The sequence below is a fragment of the Sebastes umbrosus genome, chromosome 17 (genome assembly GCF_015220745.1).
Source record: "Sebastes umbrosus isolate fSebUmb1 chromosome 17, fSebUmb1.pri, whole genome shotgun sequence".
Classification (NCBI taxonomy): Eukaryota; Metazoa; Chordata; class Actinopteri; order Perciformes; family Sebastidae; genus Sebastes; species Sebastes umbrosus.
The window spans coordinates 11,497,466-11,518,872 of NC_051285.1; the positions used below are offsets into that span (position 1 = coordinate 11,497,466).

At 39.8% G+C, this 21,407-nt stretch overlaps 1 protein-coding gene across 2 annotated transcripts; it reads left to right on the forward strand.

Annotated features, from left to right (window-relative positions):
* The first annotated feature begins 1,138 nt into the window (after window positions 1-1,138).
* LOC119475338 (proto-oncogene DBL) lies at window positions 1,139-19,602 on the forward strand. Of its 2 annotated transcripts, none has more exons than XM_037747933.1 (26): window positions 1,139-1,403; window positions 4,235-4,369; window positions 5,488-5,604; window positions 5,802-5,951; window positions 6,041-6,165; window positions 6,281-6,395; window positions 6,480-6,599; window positions 7,420-7,611; window positions 8,481-8,672; window positions 8,745-8,925; window positions 9,103-9,191; window positions 9,515-9,615; window positions 9,729-9,795; window positions 10,005-10,120; window positions 10,254-10,323; window positions 10,412-10,504; window positions 10,717-10,809; window positions 12,264-12,389; window positions 13,463-13,678; window positions 13,859-13,951; window positions 14,064-14,142; window positions 14,364-14,406; window positions 17,291-17,463; window positions 18,331-18,446; window positions 18,963-19,075; window positions 19,201-19,602. In XM_037747933.1, the coding sequence occupies exons 1-26, from the start codon at window positions 1,350-1,352 to the stop codon at window positions 19,280-19,282; spliced, it is 3,051 nt and encodes a 1,016-aa protein (XP_037603861.1). In that variant the 5' UTR covers window positions 1,139-1,349; the 3' UTR covers window positions 19,283-19,602. The 2 variants fall into 2 exon arrangements, with proteins under 2 accessions (XP_037603861.1, XP_037603862.1); XM_037747934.1 differs by having other exon boundaries at window positions 17,366-17,463.
* Window positions 19,603-21,407: the final 1,805 nt, after the last annotated feature.

Below are 21,407 nucleotides of genomic sequence, written 5' to 3' on the forward strand. Positions count from 1 at the left end.
TGTCTCTCTTTATGTCCTACCAGTGGTTCATGAGTGTTTCTATGTTTAATAATTAAACAAAAAAGGAAAAAAAAAAGAGTCATATTCAAATTCAGAAACGTGAAGACAACTCATTTTTTTTTTTATATCTTACAGTAGAGTGAGGCAGGGTAGGTATTATCCTAAAATATTATTAGGCTACTAATGATACATTATCCTTATTTGTAATATTTATTTATGTATTTATTATTATTATTTTTCTCATTTCATGTTTTTATTTAATCATATAATTTTCTCTGTTATTCATTTCCAATGCATATATTTAAAACCAATAATATTTGATCACAATAAAGGCAAATAATAAAAATATATACTATTATTATTATCATTATTAATAATACAAATTAAATCAAATCATTGTTTATAGGCCTATTGCATTTTCGAAGACAACTTATATTTCATATCTTACAGCACAGCAGAGAGAGGAAGGGTAGTCATTATCCTTAATATTATTAGGCTAATAATAATGCATTATCCTTATTTGTAATCATTTTTATTTATTTATGTATTTATTTATTATTTTGTATTTATTTATTATTTTTATTTTTTCTCATTTAATATTTTGAATAACGTCATTTTCTTAGTTAATAATTTCCAATGCATATATCCAAAACCAATAAAATCACAATGAAGGCAAATAATAATACAAATATGTTATTATTATAATAATAATAATACAAATAAATTAAACAATCGTTTATGGAGCTATTTAATATCTGCTAATAATAATAAGCTGGACATGTGTGCAGCTGATGTGTGCATAAATTAAATCATTGTTTATAGGCCTATTGAATTTTCGAATACAACTTATATTTCATATCTTACATCAGAGAGAGGGAGGTCCTTAATATTATTAGGCTACTAATAATACATTATCCTTATTTGTAGTAATTTTATTTATTCATGTATTTATTTATTATTGTTTATTTATTATTTATAATTTTTTTCTCATTTAATGTTTTGAATAATACAAGGCAAACAATAATACAAATATGTTATCAATAATAAAAAAATAAAAAAATAAAATATATTTGTTTCTAATAATAAGATGGACATGTGTGCAGCTGTTTGAGCAACAAACTTATTCCGGCTTTGACGTCAGGTAGGTATAACACACCCCTCCATCCTCCATCCTGGTCCAGAGCTGCTGAGGTGCGCAGCTCACTGAGAGGAGGACACTGCAGTGGAGGTTTCAGTTTCCATCTACGCTGCTGCTGCTGCTGCTGCTCGCTCCCGACACCCCACGTCCCGCTGCAGACTTCCCACCTGGCCGAGGGAGAACAGGGGGAACCGGGAAGAAGCTGGGAGCCATGGCCGAGTCCAACAACCCGCTGCGGGGGTTCCCACGCCTGCGCCGGGCCGCGGTAAGCTGCTCCGGGAGGGTGGAGGAGGAGGTGGGAGGCTGCATGTGAGGAGGATACTGCAGCAGAGAGACATACAGTTCAGTATACTGCGACACACAGGCTGGGATGGGATCTCAGTGTACTGACCAAACATGCATTAGAGATTTATAATGCATCTTGGTGCATCAGATTCAGATGGTAGTTAAATGTTGAGAGTCTGTGTAAGGACAGGACAATGACAAAACGTGCTTTGTGTGTGTGTGTGTGTGTGTGTGTGTGGGTTTGGACTGCAACTGCAGGCACAGAACAGCAAGAGTGTGTGTATCAGCTTTGGCACTGCAGTCTGGAGTGTTTTCAAGTTGTGTGCATCAGCTTTATGTAACAGATATAGGTGGATATGTGTGATGCCCACAATCTAAAGTGGTGTGAAATGCAATCATTCAATAACATTGATCACAGGCTGCTACTGTATATGTTGAGTTGGTTCATATTGACGACTATAGGATGACTTTTGTACAAAAGGGAGAGAAAGCTGAGTGTATTGGTCTGAGGTCAGCAGTTTAAACATCTAGTTGTGATTATTATAACACACGTGAACAAAGCTGGATACACTTTCCCTGCAGGTCTACTACCAGGTGCCCACAATCTAAATGCAGTTGTGTGAAATGCAATCATTCAATGACATCGATCTCTGTAAAAACAGGGTGTAAACTATGAGTAAAAGTCAATTTTTTTGGTTTAATATGTAGTGCATGTTGTCTAAAAAAACGTTCCACTGTATGTTTCGTACAACTGGAGCATGTTCTCACAGCTTCAGCTAAAGTCAGGCATCATCTCTTTACTAATTCCTTTGATATGCACTGCCTATAAGGATGAAACATGCATTTACTTTATGTTAAACCACAGCTCAAAAGTGTTCAAATGTTGTCCTTGAAGCTCAGTTTATTGTGGCCTCATGTTGTGCAGAACCAGTATTTCTACATCGCATATCTGTGATGGTAGTATTGGTACCGAGTTGTTGCCAAAAACAAAATGACAGTGGAGGACTTGATTAGGGTCATCTTTTAGAGTTTTCTTCTTTTATATTTTTTTGTATATATTGAGTTGGTTCATATTGACGACTAGGATGACTTTTGTACAAAAAGGAGAGAAAGCTGAGTGTATTTGGGCTAAGGTCAGCAGTTTAAACGTCTATAGTTGCAGGTCTACTACAAGGTGAGAGAGGAAGAGGCTCATATGAAGTGTAAAAGTCTTCCTCGTGATTAATAATTCCTCAGGCTATTGGATCTGTGCAAACACTGGTGAGAAAATATGGGGTGGACAGATCAGGTGTTTTAGGGGAGAGGAGTGATGGAACTAGTTGGTAGTAGCGGTGCAGTTAAGCACAACAGTTGTGCATTTTGCAATAAAAGCTAACACATTTGACAAATATGCAGCGCCCCGATATCTATATCATTTCATAACATGTAAACCTACATCTGTGACAAATTTGTTTGCTTTTATCGCAAAATGCACAATTGTTATGAATATTTCAGTTTAGCTGCCCCACTATAGTGATAGAAGGGAAAAACACTGTCTCCTTTTTGTTTATAAGGCAGCAAGTTACCCTTCTACCTCACTTCTCTTTTAAAACTCAAATCATCACACATGCTCACAGGAACTTCTTTTAACCCTTGAAACTCCTCCGATCAATACTGAGATTGGCAAATTATTATTAATTTTTGTACCAAATAAATGGAACAAATCACAAAAGGTTTTGAAATTAGACAGAGATGTGCCAGTAGACCAATTTAAGTGTTTGCTTGATGATATGGTTGTTGTACAGTGTTCGTGCTTTGGTTAACTCACAGACATGGTTGTTATTTCTGTTGTTGTTGTTGTAGTAGTACATCTTCTTATATATTGTATATTCGTGTAGCCCATATGAATCTGGTTTCAGGGCATTGCTGTAAAACAGAGCTTAATGCTCAGTTAATTTTCCCTGAATAAACAATGCTTGTTGATGATGATGATGAGGAGGAGAGATGACGGTACAAGATGGCGAGCAGGTGAGAGAAGAGTCATCGCAATTGGTAGATCACTTGGTTAGTGCTCTGCTCAGTGGTCATCAATGTTGTGGTAGAACTGGACACAACTGGAAAGTAATAAGACAACACTGGCTTTTAATCTGTGTGCCACAGGGCTCAATACAGATTTGATTTTTCAAAGCAAACACAGCAGTGTATTTCAGCAATTGTTTGCTGCATCTAAATGTTTATCAGATAAATTATCTGCTGCAAGGAAACACCCATGAAGACAGACACAAAAGAGACAAATTGTGTTAATAGAAATTACTGACAGCTCAGAGAAGGAAAAGTGAGGGCATGCAAAGCAGTTTACTGCGAAGAAGAGTGACGAAGCAGCAGATTCAGGCGGAGGAGTTGACCGTAAGACCTGCTGACGTGCTCCAGACTCCGACAGACTTCCCAGATTGACACAGAGAGGGATGCTGATGCTGTGTTGAGCTCTGCTAGACTGCTAGACTAAACATTAAGCTGCCAACACTTCTGACTGACTGTCCGACTCCTCTCATCCAGTGCTCCTCTGCCCTGATCCGAAGGATGTGGTGGAGGATAAATCCACAAAAGTCAGTTCAATAGGCTGGCGTGAATAATTCCCCCCAAATAAATGCATGTTATACTGTATCACAGTGGTCCTCTGTCCTAAATATTCAGAGTTTAAATTGTTGTCTGAGACTGATTTACATTTGCATTTTTTCTCCTTTCATCCTTTGTATTTACTTGCATCTAATTATCTAATAATATCACAAAGATAAATGAACAAATGACATAATGCAATTCTTCCTCTTTCAGACCTCATTTCCAGGAAATCTGCATTTGGTGTTGGTGCTCCGCCCCTCCGGCTTGTTAAGCTCTGCCCCCAGTCCGTCATCAAGCACTGACCTGGGCTTCCGCTTCAGCCAAGATGACTTCCTGTTAAAGATGCCGGTGAGAGGGGGTTAAAAACTGAGGATAGAGGGATGGAAGACAATATGTTTTATCTATAAAACGTATAGAAATTTATTTTTCTAATCCGAAGCGGCACAATCCTTTCTCTGCTCTATACCAGTGGTTCCCTACCTGGGATCCGGGTCACCAAAGGGGGTTTGCCAGCATTTGTCTGCTCTGAGGTTGTCCAAATTAGATTTGTAAATTATAATAACACACTTGCTGGATAATTTATACGTTCATAAGTCTGCGTATAAAACCATTTAAAAAGATATATTCTTCTACTACTCAGTAGCAAAATCTAATGAAATATTCTGTTTCAATCCATATTTGTTGGCGTTTAGCCTTTCAAAAACAACATTTTCACTGTGGTAAAAAACAGTTTGCTATCCCACTTGCCGCACACAAAGGGAGGCCTCCACCTTTATTAAAGGGAAGGTATGTACGTTTTTACACGTTTAAATGTTTGTGTGAACAGGTTGTAACCTAACCTAAAAAATGAGATCTTCCATGACTTTCTGGGTTTCCTCTATCAGCTTGTAGACTGCTTTTTATGTGAAGAACGCAGGCCAATTTTTTTCGGAGAAAACCCAGCGGATGTGACATCATGCGCTCTCGCAAGTGCCTTTATTTCAGCTCCTCTTCAGGACTAACAGTGTGCAACCATAGCTAACGTTCGGTTAGAAATGGTGTCCGATAAACGCTAAACGACTAGCCCCCACCACAACTCAGACTCCAACACAAACTCCACGTTGACTGTCGTTGATTTATCAGCCACAGGTGTCACTGTTAACAAGCAATTCCTGATTCTTACATAGAGTCCCTTTAACGGGACAGTCTAGCAGCAATCTACCAGCACCAAACATTACATTTATTTAACCACAATAACAAAAAAAATATTTAGGCTCTAACGCTATTATAGTAAATTAATTAGTTATTAATTAAGTCATTACAAAATAATTCTTAGATACAAGTAAGGGGGGCTTCAAGGAAAATAGGTTGGGAACCACTGCTCTATACTACACACAATCGTCCTGTCTTCTTACTACATGCTGCCAAACAAACAAGTTGAAACAATATGTTGTTTCACTGCACGCCTCGTGGTTCTGTGTTTTCAGGTGGTGATGCTGCGTTCAGTTGGTGACCTGCTGCGCTACATCGACGAAAACCACCTGACGTCAGACTTCACTGCTAAAGTGGAGTACTGCCAAAGCGACTGGATCGTCCTCCGCACGGTAAACACACTTCTGATGCAGAGCTCGGCAAGTTGCCGCTGAATATGAAGAAGTTAAAGCTAGATATGTTTGCACAAGCTGCACACTTGCAACTAAAAATAAACCACAATAAATGAGCCGTTCTTACAGGCCTTATTTTTGTTCTTGTGTTTGATTTGACAAACCCACTTGAATTAGAAATGTGTGTGTGTGTGCAGGCCATTGAGACCTTTGCAGTGACGGTGAAGGAGATCGCCCAGCTGCTGCAGGGTTTTGGATCAGAGCTGTCTGAGACCGAACTTCCAGATGAAGCCAATGCCATCGAGTTCCTGCTGCACTCACACACACATCGATACCGACAGATGAAGGTTTTTTTGATCTCTTTCCTTCCTCGCTCTCTCTCTATCTACGTGTCTGGGAGTTTTTTGTATTTGATTTCTCCGTCTGTCTGTTTCAGGACGATATCAGGAACGTGCTCAAAGAAGGACGGCTGCTGCTGTCGAACCTGGAGACCGTCAAGGCCTCTAAGAGGGATATAGATGAGGAGAGGGACCTGAAATCAGACATGGATACTGTTCAAAGGTCATCAGTGAATATGTGCAATACAGGATGAGAGTTCAGACATCATAGGAGACATATTCTCAGCTTGACGCTAACATCTTATTTAACCTGTATTGCTTGTCTGTGTGTGTTTCAGGCTCCTGACTCAGCTCCGAGACATGGAGGAGGCGTTTGATGGCTTCTTTGAGAAACACCACCTGAAGCTGCAGCAGTACCTCCAGCTGCTGCACTATGAACTGAGTTTCCAGCAGGTGGGATGATTGGTGTCTGTTATATGAGCCCTGAGTGAGTCTATGTTACACTGCCGTGATGATTAACGCTGCGTGTGTGTGTAGATGGAGGAGGTGTTGTTGATGATCAACGGCCAGGAGATGGACATTGCCTCTGCGGGAACCACGGTGGTTCAGACAGAACAGCTGCTGATGGACCTGGAGATGCTGGACAAACACGCTAAGGTCACAAACAAAGTCACACAACATGCACACAATTACAGTTTGAGATGTGGTTTGAAGGAAGTGGCCGAGCAGAACAAAATGCTCTAATAACAATAAGGTTTTGTGTCTGATGAAGGTCAGAGGTCAGTTTGTCAGATAGTGGAGAGACATTTAAATTATAGGTGTTACAGCATTTTAAACATCAGTTGAATTGTGATAACATAATATAATATAATATGGATAAAATCAATCTCGTACTATTGGTCCTGTTACTGGTTCTCAAAATGAAGACCAGGTTTTATGAAGCTCATTGCTTCCCGACTTTGCTTCTTGTGTTTTTTCTTAACAGGGATTTTTTTTATTGTACTTTTTACTGAGGAGAGACCATTATTGAGACCATAAACTCATGTTTACAATGTTTACTGAGGTAATAAATCAAGTGAGAAGTAGGCTCATTTTCTCATAGACTTCTATACAATCAGACTTCTTTTTGCAACCAGAGGAGTCGCCCCCTGCTGGCTATTAGAAAGAATGCAGGTTTAAGGCACTTCAGCATTGGCTTCACTTTTCAGAACCGGAGGTTGCCCACTGGTCACTGCTAGTAACTCTGGTTGGTTTGCAGTGGAAGAACAGCTCCCCCTACAGATTTATTGTTGTACAGGTATTTACCTGGTTCCTTATAAAGTCCAATGGCACACAGTGTTTAGGGCTTATTATGTTAGTTTTCTCTAAACCATAATTGTCTTCTTGCATCAAGAAACAACAACTTTTGGATGTGTGGTAACATGAAACCCAAATGGAAATCCCCTCAAACCTTTACTTGTGTGTGTTTGTGGCTCAGGAGGAGATGGCTCGTGCCCAGGTGGTGATCCTGCACGGCCACCAGATGGCCGCCAACCACCATTACGCCCTGGCGCTCATCGTCCAGCGCTGCAACGAGCTGCGACATCACTGCGACATCATCACCAGTGCCATACGCACCAAACGGGCCTCGCTCATCCGAGCACGAGACCTGCTGCTCCGCCTTGAAGGGGTAAAAATACCGACATGACACACAAAGTCAAAGACATACACATGCAAACTCTGAATTACTGCAGCAAAAAAAAAAACATTTAAAAAAGTATTCATTGTTGTGTATTTTTTGTTTTACTGCGTTTTTTTTGTCTGTGCATGTTCTGCTCCCTCTATTTATCATGCAAGTTTCAGCACAAACTACAATTGTAAGCTTGCCAAAATAAAAAATGTAGCCATTAATTAATTAATAAAATGTGACATAAATTGATGTCTGTTTTAATTTGCGTCTTTATTTATTTTTTCTTTGTATTAATCCCCTTCTTTATTTACTCTTCTGTTTAATTTTCCCTTTTATTTATGTATGTATTTATTTTTATTATTTTTTTAAATGGATTTATTTATTTTTGCATTCTTTTTTTTAATCTATGCACAAATACATAAATAAATACAAACAAATTAAAATAAAAATAAATATAAAATACATAAAAAATAAGTGCAAACATAATAAACAAATAAAAAATAAATAAAGAAGCAAATTAAAACAGAAATATAAATTTATGTCACATTTTATCAATTAATTAATGGCTACATTTATTTTTTATATTATTTTTGCTACATATAATGACATTTATTTATCGAGTCATTTATCTATTTATTCATTTATTTTTGATTGTGGCAGGTTCCGTCCTCCATATCTGTCCTCCTGAAAGACAGTTATTGTTTTGTTTGTGAAAGGGTTCCAAAATCTGAAAAGGACGATTGTTAAATATCCACATGTGAATCTTTTCTTTGTTCTTTGTTTTGATCACATTAAAAAATATGTGTAATATGACTTAAAACGTGTGTATTCTTGTGTTGTGTCCTATATTTATGTGTGTGTGTGTGCAGGCCCTTCGGTGGTGTGACGAGGGCGCCTATCTTCTGGCGAGTCAGATGGTGGACAAGTTCCAAACCAGAGAGGGAGCTCAGGAGGCGCTGCAGTACCTGAGCTTCCACCAGGAGAGGGCGCCGTCAGCACTGAAAAACAGCCAGGACATCGTGAGCCTGGAGTTTGAAGCCATACTCACCCCACTGCTGCAGGTAATCCCATCGCTACCGAAGAACACAAACACACAAGATGATCGCCTCAACCTACACCTTGTTTCTTTCTAGTCCCAGATTGCCATGGTAACAGAGAAACTGAACGCGGTGCAGTGTATGATCAGAAACAGAGAGCAGTGTCTGAGGAAGTTGGCGGATGTACAAGTCAGACCGATTCAGCTGGTGGCCCCCAGGCCTGAACCTGACCAGACCACGAAGGGCTGCAAGTCACCCCTCTTCTCCCCGAAACATGGTACGACTCCCGCTCAGGAATGCCTGGAGGGAATTTTTGGCATCAATTTGGCATAAACGTCCACTTGGACTCCAAGGTCAGAGGTCACTGTGACCTCACAAAAGTCTTTAGTCTGCAATTCCTCTACGCTCTCTCATCACCGGTTAAATTTGTGTGTATCTGCGATTCTCTCCACAGGTGTAGACTTTAACGTCCTGAACTCCAAGTTCTCCTTTGACCTGCTGCCTGGCAAAAGAGCTGCGAGGAGGAACAACAGCCAACGCAAGGTGCGTCTGTTTTTACCCAACTGTTTCACGGATTGCCATGAAATGTTGTGCTGACATTCATGGTCCCTAGAGGATGAATCCTAATGACTTTAGTGATGCTTTGTCATATAGAGCCATCATCAGGTCAACATTTTTATTTGTCCAATAATGTGGTACTTTGGTTTATGACCGAATACCTGCAATATACTCCCTCCTGTGTTTAGTGTTATTAACAAATGTTAGCAGGATAATGGTATTGATTAAAATACGCCAGAACTCGTCTTACAAATGTGTCCAAGGCTCCAAGGCTAGAGATCCTTGCTTCATGTGTCTTCTTTTGTCAGATCGAGGTAATGCATGATTTCCAAGGCAACCGCAGCTGTCTGTATGGCTCCACCACGGAAACAGATTCAGAGGCAGAAGACAATCCAGAGCAGGTCACACGGTACGCCAGCCTTCACCTGTCACACATGGCCCTTGTGCACAGTGGCATTAAGTCTTTTCTTCAGCTTTTCATTCAGTTTTTGTTTATTTTTCTGCCATTCTCACTCTTTGTAGCCATGTAATGAAGGAGCTGATAGCTACAGAGAGGATCTATGTGGACGAGCTGCTCTCTGTCCTTCTGGTGAGTTTATTTTAGATCTATTAGATATAGATGTATTTCCTGTTTTCTCCGATCAAGTTCTCTGGTCCTGTTAGTTTTTTTTATTTGTTGTCCTCTCCTTTCTCCTCTCCTCTCTTTTCCTCTCCCCTTTCATTTCTCTTCTCGTCTCGTCTCTTCTCATTGCTCCTCTCCTCTCTCTTCTCCTTTCATTTCTCCTCTCCTCTCCTCAGGGCTACAGGGCAGAAATGGAGGACCCGTCTATGTCTAATCTTCTTCCGTCAGCTCTACGCAGCCAGAAGGACGTTCTGTTTGGCAACATGCCCGAGATTTACCAGTTCCACAGCAGGCAAGACACACACACACACACACACACACACACACACACACACACACACACACACACAAGCTGTCGCAGAGTTGTCCTTGTCTCCTCGTCTTTTCATGCAAATCCAATTTCCTTCCATTTCCCCTCCATTTAGGATCTTCCTCCAGGATCTGCAGGGCTGCCTGGAGGCACCAGAGAGTGTGGGGGCCTGCTTCCTACAACGGGTGAGGAAAGATGAGGAGAAACATTGGAACATCACGTGAAGTGATATATGACATAATGACACATCTTATTGCACATTTGTGTGTGCAGAAAGAGAAGTTCCAGGTGTATGAGCGTTACTGCCAAAACAAGCCTCGCTCTGAGTTGCTATGGAGACAGTGCTCTGATTCGCCCTTCTTTAAGGTAGTTACATACCATATATTTATGATTCATGCTTACGTTAACCACTCACTGTCTCATATTGATGGTGTGAAAGTCATATGCTTGTAATATGTTTTTGTGTTTCTTATTTTCGGACGCCAATCATGTTTTCCAATTACGCCTTGTTCGTTCAGCGGTCTAAAATCCTCTCTCTCTCTCTCTCTCTCTCTCTCTCTCTCTCTCTCTCTCTGCAGGAGTGCCAGAAGAAGCTGGACCACAAGCTGGGTCTGGACTCTTACCTCCTGAAACCAGTCCAACGCCTCACCAAGTACCAGCTGCTACTCAAGGTTCTGTACATCTGAGTCAGTCAGTGATGGAGAGTTCTGTAGAAACAGCTCACACAATGGCATGTTTAAGAGATTTAGTTTTTAGGTGCCTGATGAAGATTTTGCTGCTTCTCTTGAAAAGCAACTTTCGTCATGATGAGACAAAGCAGACACTTACCCTACATCTTTGCTGCGGAGTTAGTTTGCACGTCAAAATTCTGGTGTATAGCTTTAATTCAAGGAACAGTGTGTAGGATTTGGCGGCAATTAGTGGTGTGGTTGCAGATTGCAACCAACTGAGTACCCTTCCGCTCACTCTCCCTTTCCAAGACTGTGGTAACGTGAGCCGCCAAGTGCTAAACCGTGGTAACGCCGTTCACCTCGCTCAGAGGACATCCATACCATAATAACACTAGCTTAAAAGCAACAGAAGTCAGTTGGCGGCTGGCGGTACTACAGTTTTGCACTCTGTGGCTTACCGTAGTTTCACAAGCGTGTCGGAGAACTACGGTGGCATTCAGGTAACGTAAAAATGTGAAAGGTTTTGGCCAGTATTTGGTTTAACCCATGGATGTATAAAGAGATACAGCGTCGGAGGCGGGGCCCCCTTCAATCCTATGAAAGCTTGACTTTTAAAGTACGTCTAAAAGTACCCGGATCTTCCGGTCCATATAGCATATAGCATGCATGAATCCATGAATGGAGCATGAATTGAGGAAGGAAAATAACTCTGGAACTGATTCGTCTGTAAGTGCATTTTACAACTTTTAGGACCTAATGATTTAAATAAGGACTATTCAAATGTTCGTATGGGGAAGTTGATTTAACTAAAAAAAAAATGATCCGCTGAGGTACAGACGTCTCTTTCCCAGTGTAAGTTCATGGGAAAAAGTCTTTTTGGGCCCAATGGCATCACATGACGGACACAGAAGTTGTAATTCCACCATTGTAAAATGTAAAATGTATGTTTTGCTAATGAAAACACAACAATTCAGTTTCAGGTGATTATACACTAATGAAAACATAGTTATGGATGTTATATTCCATTTCTGCTAATAGATCCCCCAATGCTGGATACTATAGTTCTTTAAGGCAATCATATCATCTGCACGGCAAGTCTATAGTCATGTTAGCTAATCCCGTCAATCCATCCACTATTTCCCTCTGGACCAAAGTGGACTGGCCAGCGGACCTTGTCATCCATAGAGTCATGTGATCATGTGGTCAGGTCAGGCTGCACTGTAATAGGTTTTGTTTAAGAAAAACATAATTCAGATTGATGAATGGACAAAGGGGCGACAGTTATACCAACAGCAAAGCGTACACACTGACAAAGACAGATCTTAAACAGGCACGGACACAAACTGACAACACCGACGCCATTCATCCAGACGAAACCTGATTTGTATACATTCATGCAGGCAGAGTAGATTAGATAAACTGACCTGTCATCCTGTGTCTGTGTCCTTGTTCAGGAGCTGTTGAAACACTGTACGGAGGAGCGATACCGCTGTGAGCTGCAGCAGGCTCTGGACTCCATGCTGGAGCTGCTGAAGTCTGTCAACGACTCCATGCATCAGATAGCCATCACTGGATACCAGGTACCAACCGGACACATCAATAGATGAGATAGAGTGGACAAAACACATCATTATGCTTTAATATGAAACGGTCCAATCCTCATTTAATTTGCATGATCATATTTTACCATTGATTTTTGTTTTTTACTCTTACATCTTCTCTTGACAGAGTACAGTATTATATAAATTAGGTGGATACAGTGTATGAAAGCAGTGGAATCATCAGTTTTATTTTTTCCTTCCTGTCATTTCTTGTTTGGAAATAGTATTCTGTTTTTTCTTTTAGATATTTTAAAAATATTTATGTCTGTTTGTAAATTGTAATACAGCTGTTTTTAATTTCAATGTTAGGTGGGTTTCTTTTATAAGTTTTTTTTCAACCCACGTGTGTATTTATTTATGTTATTGTATATATCTTCTCTTTTGTTTTATTTTATTATAGGCATGCATAAATAAATAAAGAACTACTACCACAGGCATACATTAAATGAACTAATAAAAGAAACTCTTGGAAAAATTCCAATTAACTCTGTATTAATTAAATAATAATGGTATTAACTGTGCTGACATTGTACTAAAAGACATTCAAATGTAATTTTATTTGGCATTTTGTGGTTCAGTCAGTGCTCAGAAAATAGACAATTATAAGAAAACAATGTATTTACTATCAGAAAAAAGTTCAAATATTACTTTTTTTCCAATTTGGAGATAGAAATTCTTCTTTTTTTTTTGTTAACTTATTGTGGAAATGTAGTGCACAGTCCAAAACAAATTTTCACATGGGGACAGATATATTACAGTATATCTTAACTTATCTTTATCACTGTTTTGCTTGATGTGATTTATACGAGTTTGTACAGCTGTTTTGCATAAACACCTCAAAATAAAAAAACTGATTTGCTTGCAAATAACCTCAACTGTGTGCAATCCCTCATAGACTGCAGTATAGTCTTTAATCGCATCGCTAAATCTTATTTTAAACCATAAATATAGTCCGTGTAATGTGTTTTGTGTGATGAATTTCTCACTTGTGGATGCAGTTCATCTGTGTTACTGTCTGTCTGTCCACCTGTCTGTCTGTCTGTGTGTCCCAGGGTGACCTCAGCCAGCTGGGCCGGGTGGTGATGCAGGGAGGCTTCAGCGTGTGGATCAGCCATAAGAGGGCAGCGGTGCGCATGAAGGAGATGGCCCGGTTCAAACCCATGCAGAGACACCTCTTCCTCTACGACCTCGCACTGCTCTTCTGCAAGCGCAGGGACGAGGACAGTCACGACAGGACGCCATTCTACAGCTTCAAGTCCTGCCTCAGAGTAACAATATACAAAACACTCACTTTATTAACAACATCCAATGCAACAGCCGTGCAATAAATCCTCCCTTTACGAAACTTAAACTTTTTTTTTGTTGAATTGCACTGCATGTTATCAGTGAACAGTCAGTTAGGACAACAGGTGATAGTGAAATGTAATTACTGTTTTCTCTTTCTGTAGATGAGCGCAGTGGGAATCACAGAAAATGTGAAAGGAGATGTGAAGAAATTTGAAATCTGGTACAGTGGCAGAGAAGTAGTGTACATAGTTCAGGTATTTCATCTTTTGCTTTCTATTTTCTATCTCTTTTTTTTTATGTTTTAGTCTGTAAGTCATTCGCTCAAACCCTCTCTTGTGGTTATGGTTTTTGTGATTGTGTGTCTAGGCTACCACACTGGAGGTCAAAGTTGCCTGGCTGACAGAGTTACGAAAAATTCTCACCAACCAGCAGAAACTTCATCAAGGTTTCTATTACAGCAATAATTCATTCACTGCCTCTATGTTCTGTCTCTGAAATACCTGTTACCTATATGGAAATATAGAACTGTAGATCTATTATTTAACTTCTGTCATTGTCAGCTGATGCTCTTTACTATTCATGATCTCATGAAGGTCTTGGAGTAGAATTGATTTCCCTAAATTTAAGCCACATGTCTGTGTCGTCTGTCCCTTCTTCTTTTCTCAGATGAGGCTCCCTCTCTTCCTCTTTCAGACAACCTCTCTGACAGGTGATTCTCTCTGCATGACCTCCCCTTCGTCCTCTGTGTCCAACACATTCTCACTTCCAACTCGTCAAACACCGCCACTTGGTCATTAGAGACTGGCACACGGGTAACCCCTCTTGCGTTATTTTTGGAAGGACCAGGGATGAGGTGTCAATATGCGCTCGTTACGTGCATAGTGTCCTTTCAAAATAAACTTCCATCTTCACAGGAAGTTAGGTTTAGACAACACAACCACTTAGTTAGGGTTACAGAAACTTCACTGACTAACGACTCATGTGACTAGTGACTCACGTGACTCACAGGATTAACGACACACATGATGAGTCAACGTTACCTTTAGTTTCACACAGGACACAAACTGCGGTCTTCTGGTTGAAACCGTGGATGTTTAAAGAGAACTGGATACAGCGTCGTAGGCGGGCGCCCTTCCATTCCATTTCATGAGAGTTGATCAGTGGCATATGAAGCCAAAATGGCTCAACTGTCGAGTGATAAAGTACCCGGATCATCCGGCGATCTTCCGTATCCATTGGGCCCATAGAGCAGGCGCAGGAGCGTTTCCTTTAACCTCGCCTCTTAGCCCTCGCTCCAGCCTCGGTCTGGGGCTCATTCACATGAACAGAGGAAGAGAAATAACTCTGGATACGGCTATTAGTGCATTTTTACAACTTTTAGGACCTGATGATTTAAATAAGGGCTATTCAAGTGTTTGTAGTAGGAAGTTGATTTACTTAAAAAAAAAAAAAAGCTCCGCTGATTTACGAGCATCTCTTTCCCAATGTAAGTCTATGGGAAAAAGTATTTTTGGGCCCAATGGCATCACCTGACAGACACATAGTTGCAGTACCGCTGTTTGGCCACTATGAAAATTTGCTTCAAATGCCCAATCGACGCTGCCAAATCGGCAATTGGCGCTGCCCAATCGGCGGTATTTGATGAGTTGGGAGTGAGAACGGGGTTGCTGTGTCAGTTTTGTGGTGGTGGGAAAGGGTCAACTCACTTTTAATCCAGTCTCAATTCAGAAATTGATTTAAAACTTGATACATTAAGGAAAAGGTTTCTATCATGTTATTTTTTATAACAAAACACTGTGATTATCTGTACGCAGGATGTTAAAGTTACTAAATGAGTTTGTGTGTTTGCAGTGACTGTACATGTGATCTATTAGCATCTCTGTCATTTCCCTTGAGAACTGGTATTCTGCAGATGGCTTTAACGCTCTCCATAGCGCTGAATTTCAGCAGCACGGAGAGCGCTATATGCAGCGTGTTAACTGCTAAGACCTGAATTTCTGCACCAGTGATTAAATTAGCTGTACATGTGAAATGCTTCTTAAGAGATAACTGCCAAAATGTAAGTCAGTGAAAATTGTTAGAACACTATCAGAGGTTTTCCGTTAGTCATTGAAGGCACTGGTTCTCTAGGATAGTGGAGCGTAACAGGGTGTTGGTGGGGATGTGTGTGTTTGTGGCGTTTTTGTAGGAGATACCAATGTTCTGTTTACTGATAGCATGCTAGCATGTCATAGATTTGATGAATGGCGGAGTCTTCTGAGCTTCACATTTTCATTATGTAGGGAAATTATCAACATTGGCACATCGTTTTTTGGGGGTCATGAAAATTAAAAAAGATCAAAACCAACAATCAACTGATCCTACTAGCGAGTAAGGCTGTACAATGACTTGAATATTAATAACGATCACGATTTGGGCTTCCCACAATTAAATGAACATGACCGATATGCGATATTGACATTTGAAATATGTGCATCACTCATAGAAACTTTCCTGAAAGAGTAGAAGAGTAATATACTGTATATTACTCGTTTTAGAGAGCGAGCGAAACGAAAATGCACTGAGTTCAGGTGAAGAAGAACCTTATTTTAAATCTTGATGCAAAGATTTGCACATTAATAGAAATGTAGCACAATATGGAAGTGCTAAATACTCGCGCACCAAATGTGTATTAATCCGCCGCTGAAAAATAGTCCCCAATAAATGCACTGTTCCTCCTATTTGAGAAATATTTGCCAAGAACTACAGTGCCCAGCTGTTTTAGGGAATTACAGAGCCTTTTTTGAAAAATTAAACTGCATATTTGTGACATGTTTTGCATCTTCAGTAGCGACCAATGGGCTTGGGAAGAAAGTCATAAAGCACTGAGAGACAGACTAACACATTGTTGGCTTTGGTCTTTTCCTGAGATTTATTGACAGTATAAAATAATGTCAGCCTAAAATCCTTTAAGTGGCTACACTCACAAAGACTCACAGTTCAGCTGGTAAAGTATCGGAGCATGAAGTAATCATTTTCAGAGATTGTTTTGTGGGATTTTTGACTCTTACTAACAGATGCAGGATGAGATACTGTGAATGTTTGTTACTTTTTGAATTATTTGTGTACATGATATAGGTGTGGTCTCATAGCATTTGTAAGCAATTCAAGTGTCTCTACTTTATTTAGCAGATGGGTAGGCTTTAACATATTCAGACAAAGTGACTTTAACAATATTTTTCTGTAATTTTCTTTCCATACATTGGACTATATGGGACAAACTCCACCCATCTACTACTTAAAGCAACACTGGATTATTTGCAAATGCTGTTTAATCAAGGCCTCGTATGTGTGCAGAATACTGTGTACTCAAAGTAATATTTCCATATATTGCAGCGATTTCTGATATAATTGATATTTGTGTTATAAACTCAAACATCCTTTGAAATCAGACGCTGAAATATATGTGATTGTGAACTTAAAGGAATGCTGTTTTAATTTACAGAATGTGGATGAGCTCGTTTTGTGACCCCGTGAATGTTGTTGTTGTTGTTCGTTTGTTTTTTTGTTTGTTTGTTGTGGTCGTGTCTTGTTCCCATGGTGATGCGGTTTAGTGCATCAGAGATGTGTGTGTCGTGGGGCGGAGCGTCGGTGGGAGGCTGCTCAGCGTGTCTCCCTGTTACTCACAGCTCCTCGACAACAAGCCACTCCCACAGGCTACGGGGGGAGGAGTCAATACACACTAGCCCCGCCCACTCGGAACCCGTGGTTCACTCGCCTCGACGCAGTGAGTCGCTGAGACAGATTACGCAAAAAATAGAACACACGACAATTGCTTCATAACATTTTTTGCTTTACAGTAATTCTTACAGGTTTGCAAATTTCATGGTAAATAGGTTATAATTCGCAAGTAACGCATTTGGGATTTCTTTGAAATTACCCCTATATTTACCTAAAAATGTATCCAAAATTACCCCAACATTATTTAAGAATTATATTCCGCTATCACAGGCAGGTTAGGACAATTTAGAGCCCTACTCTTAGTGAATATCAAAACTGAGCCCCTCTACACTATGTCTATGTAAAAGAATGTATACGCCTAAGTACAATCAATTATATCGGTAGAAATATGTAAAATACATTACCAGCTAATTATCAACTGCTGATTGGGAAATAGATTACAATTCTACAATTATTCAAAGAAGCTACATTCTAATTATCATTTACTTTACTACCAGTAAACAATGGACCTGGGAATAAAGCGTTGGTAATCATGCCTAGCAATTAACTTCGAATTACTTTCCTGGTAATGTATTAAAGAAACTACCGGCTATTTATTACCTGCTTTGGTAAATAGCAGAATATAATTGTTAAATAATGTTGTGGAAATTTTGGATACATTTTGAGGTAAATAAATTTCAAATAAGTTGCTTGCTAATTACTACCTACTTACCATGAAATTTGCGGACCTGTAAAATGAAGTGTTACCCTGTAATTATTTGCAATAATATTATTGTATTATTATTTCAATTAATATTAATATTTTAGTCCGTGTTTGAGAAACTCATGTTTTACACAGTGGATCATAAAATATTAGTGATTAAAAGTGTAGCGCTACCGTGTGTAGTCGTCTCAGCCGTCTTGTCGCCTGCAGCTTGGCCTGTTCCTGCCCACTCAGTGGCGATCTGTGAAGGCCTGGAGGACTGGGGTGCTGCCACAGACTTCTCCAACTTATCGGACTCAGACGAGGAGGATCAGCCTGCCCCTCTGGTGAGAGTTTATGAGTCATGGCACATATTTGTTGTTATGTCTATGGGGGAATTTATGAACACCAAGCCTTTCAGCTATACCAGCTACTTATAGACCACAACAAGTGTCGTTGGTTGCCACTGATTGTTTACGACTCATCACTCGTGTGATCCAAACATTTCCAATAACTCCAAAGCATTGTAAAGTCCTGTAAAGTTACTGAAAAAGATAGATGTAATCATTTCCAAAATTCACAGCATGTTTTTATCCAACAAAATATTCAGCTTTAATCCATATTTGTTGGTGTTTAGCCTTTCAAGAACAACATTTTCACTGTGAATCAAGTCAAAAGACTGTTCTTCCACTCACCGCACAAAAATGATGGACCTGTATTAACGGGGCAGTCGAGCAGCAATCAAACAAAACTGACGAGTTATATTCATTAAAGAAAGTTGATTTTATATACTGTTGTGCATGTGTAAAAGTATCAAAATGCACCTTTCTCCTGCAGTTTTACTCGTCTTTCTTCTGTTCCAGGTGGTGGGCAGGTACAGGGTCATGGTGGAGAGCAGCATGGCCAGTACTGATGACATCATCTTTAACTGCGGTGATGTCATCCAGCTGCTGCATGAGGAACTGTCGGGAATGTGGTAAAATAGACTCCTTGTTTCGGAAATGCTGATTAGGCACAATTTTAAATAAAAAAAACCTGGAGATGTCAATACAATGTTAAAATCGTCACTTTTTATGCATCTGTTTACGTGTGTTATCACAGGATGGTGAGGAATATAAGTCGTGGAGAAGAAGGGCGTGTCCTACCTGAAGACTTGCACAGGATTCTGGGAGAGACCTGCTAAGAGCCAGTCAGAACAGAGCATAGATGACACACAAAGGGTGCATCCTATTCTCTTAAATTGCGTCTTTTCCTTGCATCTCTCCAAGCATCCGTGGTGGGAAGGATGCAAGGAAAAGATGCAAGCGAGGGAAACGTGGATGCAATTAAGAGACTTGGGATGCACCCAAAGACTCACATACTCCATCAACTTCCTGACCATCTGACTGCGCAGAGAGCATCGGATTGAAGCACATCAACTGTGTATTTTACTCGTCAAACAACTGTCACTTTCACCTCAGAAGACTATAAAATACATAACGGACCTCAGAAGACTGTAACAAAGCAAAGCACATATGTGGGACTTTTTTTTCCTTTCTGTTTTCCAGCAGTAGATTATTTGGATTTGGGGTTTATAACTGAAGACTTTGATTGAACATGTAGTCACGTACAGAATGGACTTTTGTTTAAAGGTTATCATTTCTATTTTCTTATGAAATATGACAGAAATCATGCATATGCCTACAAACATATCATTACTGCTCATGTGCCAAACAACTCCACCGATTATTGTGGCTTCTTTTTGTACAACACTGTCAGTTTATGGAAAATAGCTTTACCTTTCTTTCGTACAGCAGTCAGCCACATAAGGAGACATTTAGCATCTGCATTGTATTTAGCGTTGGTCTGGTGCACGGTGCCTCAGTGGGAGATTTCAACGGGGCAGAGCCTTCGTTAATGTTATTAGTTCCACTTGTTCGTTGCCTGCTAGGTTTCCTGTGAAAAAGGTCTATTGATGCAACGCTCTGTAAATCCTCAAGATGAACTGCCTGGGTCTGGGGAAAGTACTGCAGTACATAATGTAGGATAAACGCAGTGTACTACTACACAACGTCTACATTGTCTATCATTGTAGCTGATTGTTGTAATTCAGTGGCTGTCAAGCAGCTTTTAGGGGTGTAAATCACAAGTTTCATCCAAATTTTATATTGTTTTTCTGGACAACTATCACATATTTGCTGATATCACAAAGTCTGCCACAATATCAACTCACGAAAAGCAACTAAAATATGATTTGACAGTTTTATTACTGGGCTCTGTAGGAAGGAGGTGCAGCTTGGACAGAGATTGTGACACATACAGACTGTTCTCATACACTGTTCGTAGCTATACTTACAAAAAAGCAATGCACTGTCATTTGTATATCCCACAAAATTAATTTGTCTGGTCGAAAAATACCAGACTTTCGCCCAGGAGACAGGCGTTCGTGTCCCGTGTGAAACCAAAAGTCAATGTTGATTTATATGTCACGTAACTTACGTACTCAAGTAACACCACTTCCGGGGTTATTTTAAACCAAACCACAATCTTTTCTGGAACCTAACTAAGTAATTTTGTTGTCTAAAAACCTAAGGACGTTGTTTCCTGTGAAGACAGAAGTTTATTTTGAAAAGACTGTATGCACGCAACAAGTGGAAATTGACATGTGTTGCTGGACATTCGTAGGAAAACGAACGAAAAAGAAGGAATTGCTTTTTCGTAAGATATCATACGAACCGTTGTATGAGAATAAGCTGGACACAGACGTGCCGTGGGAATTTCAAAATAAAGGCATATCATGAAGATGATATGCATCGATCCAGATTGATGCATCTTTACACCTCTATCAGCTTTGATACATAAATTGCAGATATTTTCTAAAGTGAGTTAATTTGCCAATTTATTCTTTACTTTTGCTGCTGTTGATGGTGATAATGTGTCCTTACTTCTGTCAACATTTTGCCTTTGGAATTAGTTGATAAATTTGCAACTCTTCCGTCAAATGAATCTGCTGCAGCTGTTATTATGCTGCATGCCTATCGCTTTATTTCTGTCTGCGCTGCTATATCACACCAACAGGGGAGTAATGCTCAGTGTTCGGTAGGAACTGTAAATAGAGTAGTGTAGAATTAGAATTGCCAGCTGAACTATCACAGTTACATTGTGGATTACTAAATGACATTGATTTTAAATTTGGGGACTTGATTTAATTAGAAAAACATTCGCAGCAGACCATTTTAACTTTAAAACTGCCCAGCCTGATTTTCTTTAACAGTTCAAACAGATTGTGAAAAGTGGTTATGAAAACACTGCCACTTTACCGCCATATG

What these genes read in the sequence shown, in the direction of transcription:
- LOC119475338 (XM_037747933.1), top strand. Translation starts at nt 1,350, where the DNA reads ATGGCCGAGTCCAACAACCCGCTGCGGGGGTTCCCACGCCTGCGCCGG. An exon ending in TACTCACCCCACTGCTGCAG is followed by an intron (nt 8,673 to 8,744) that starts GTAATCCCATCG and finishes GTTTCTTTCTAG; the next exon opens with TCCCAGATTGCCATGGTAAC. An exon ending in AGGATCAGCCTGCCCCTCTG is followed by an intron (nt 18,447 to 18,962) that starts GTGAGAGTTTAT and finishes CTTCTGTTCCAG; the next exon opens with GTGGTGGGCAGGTACAGGGT.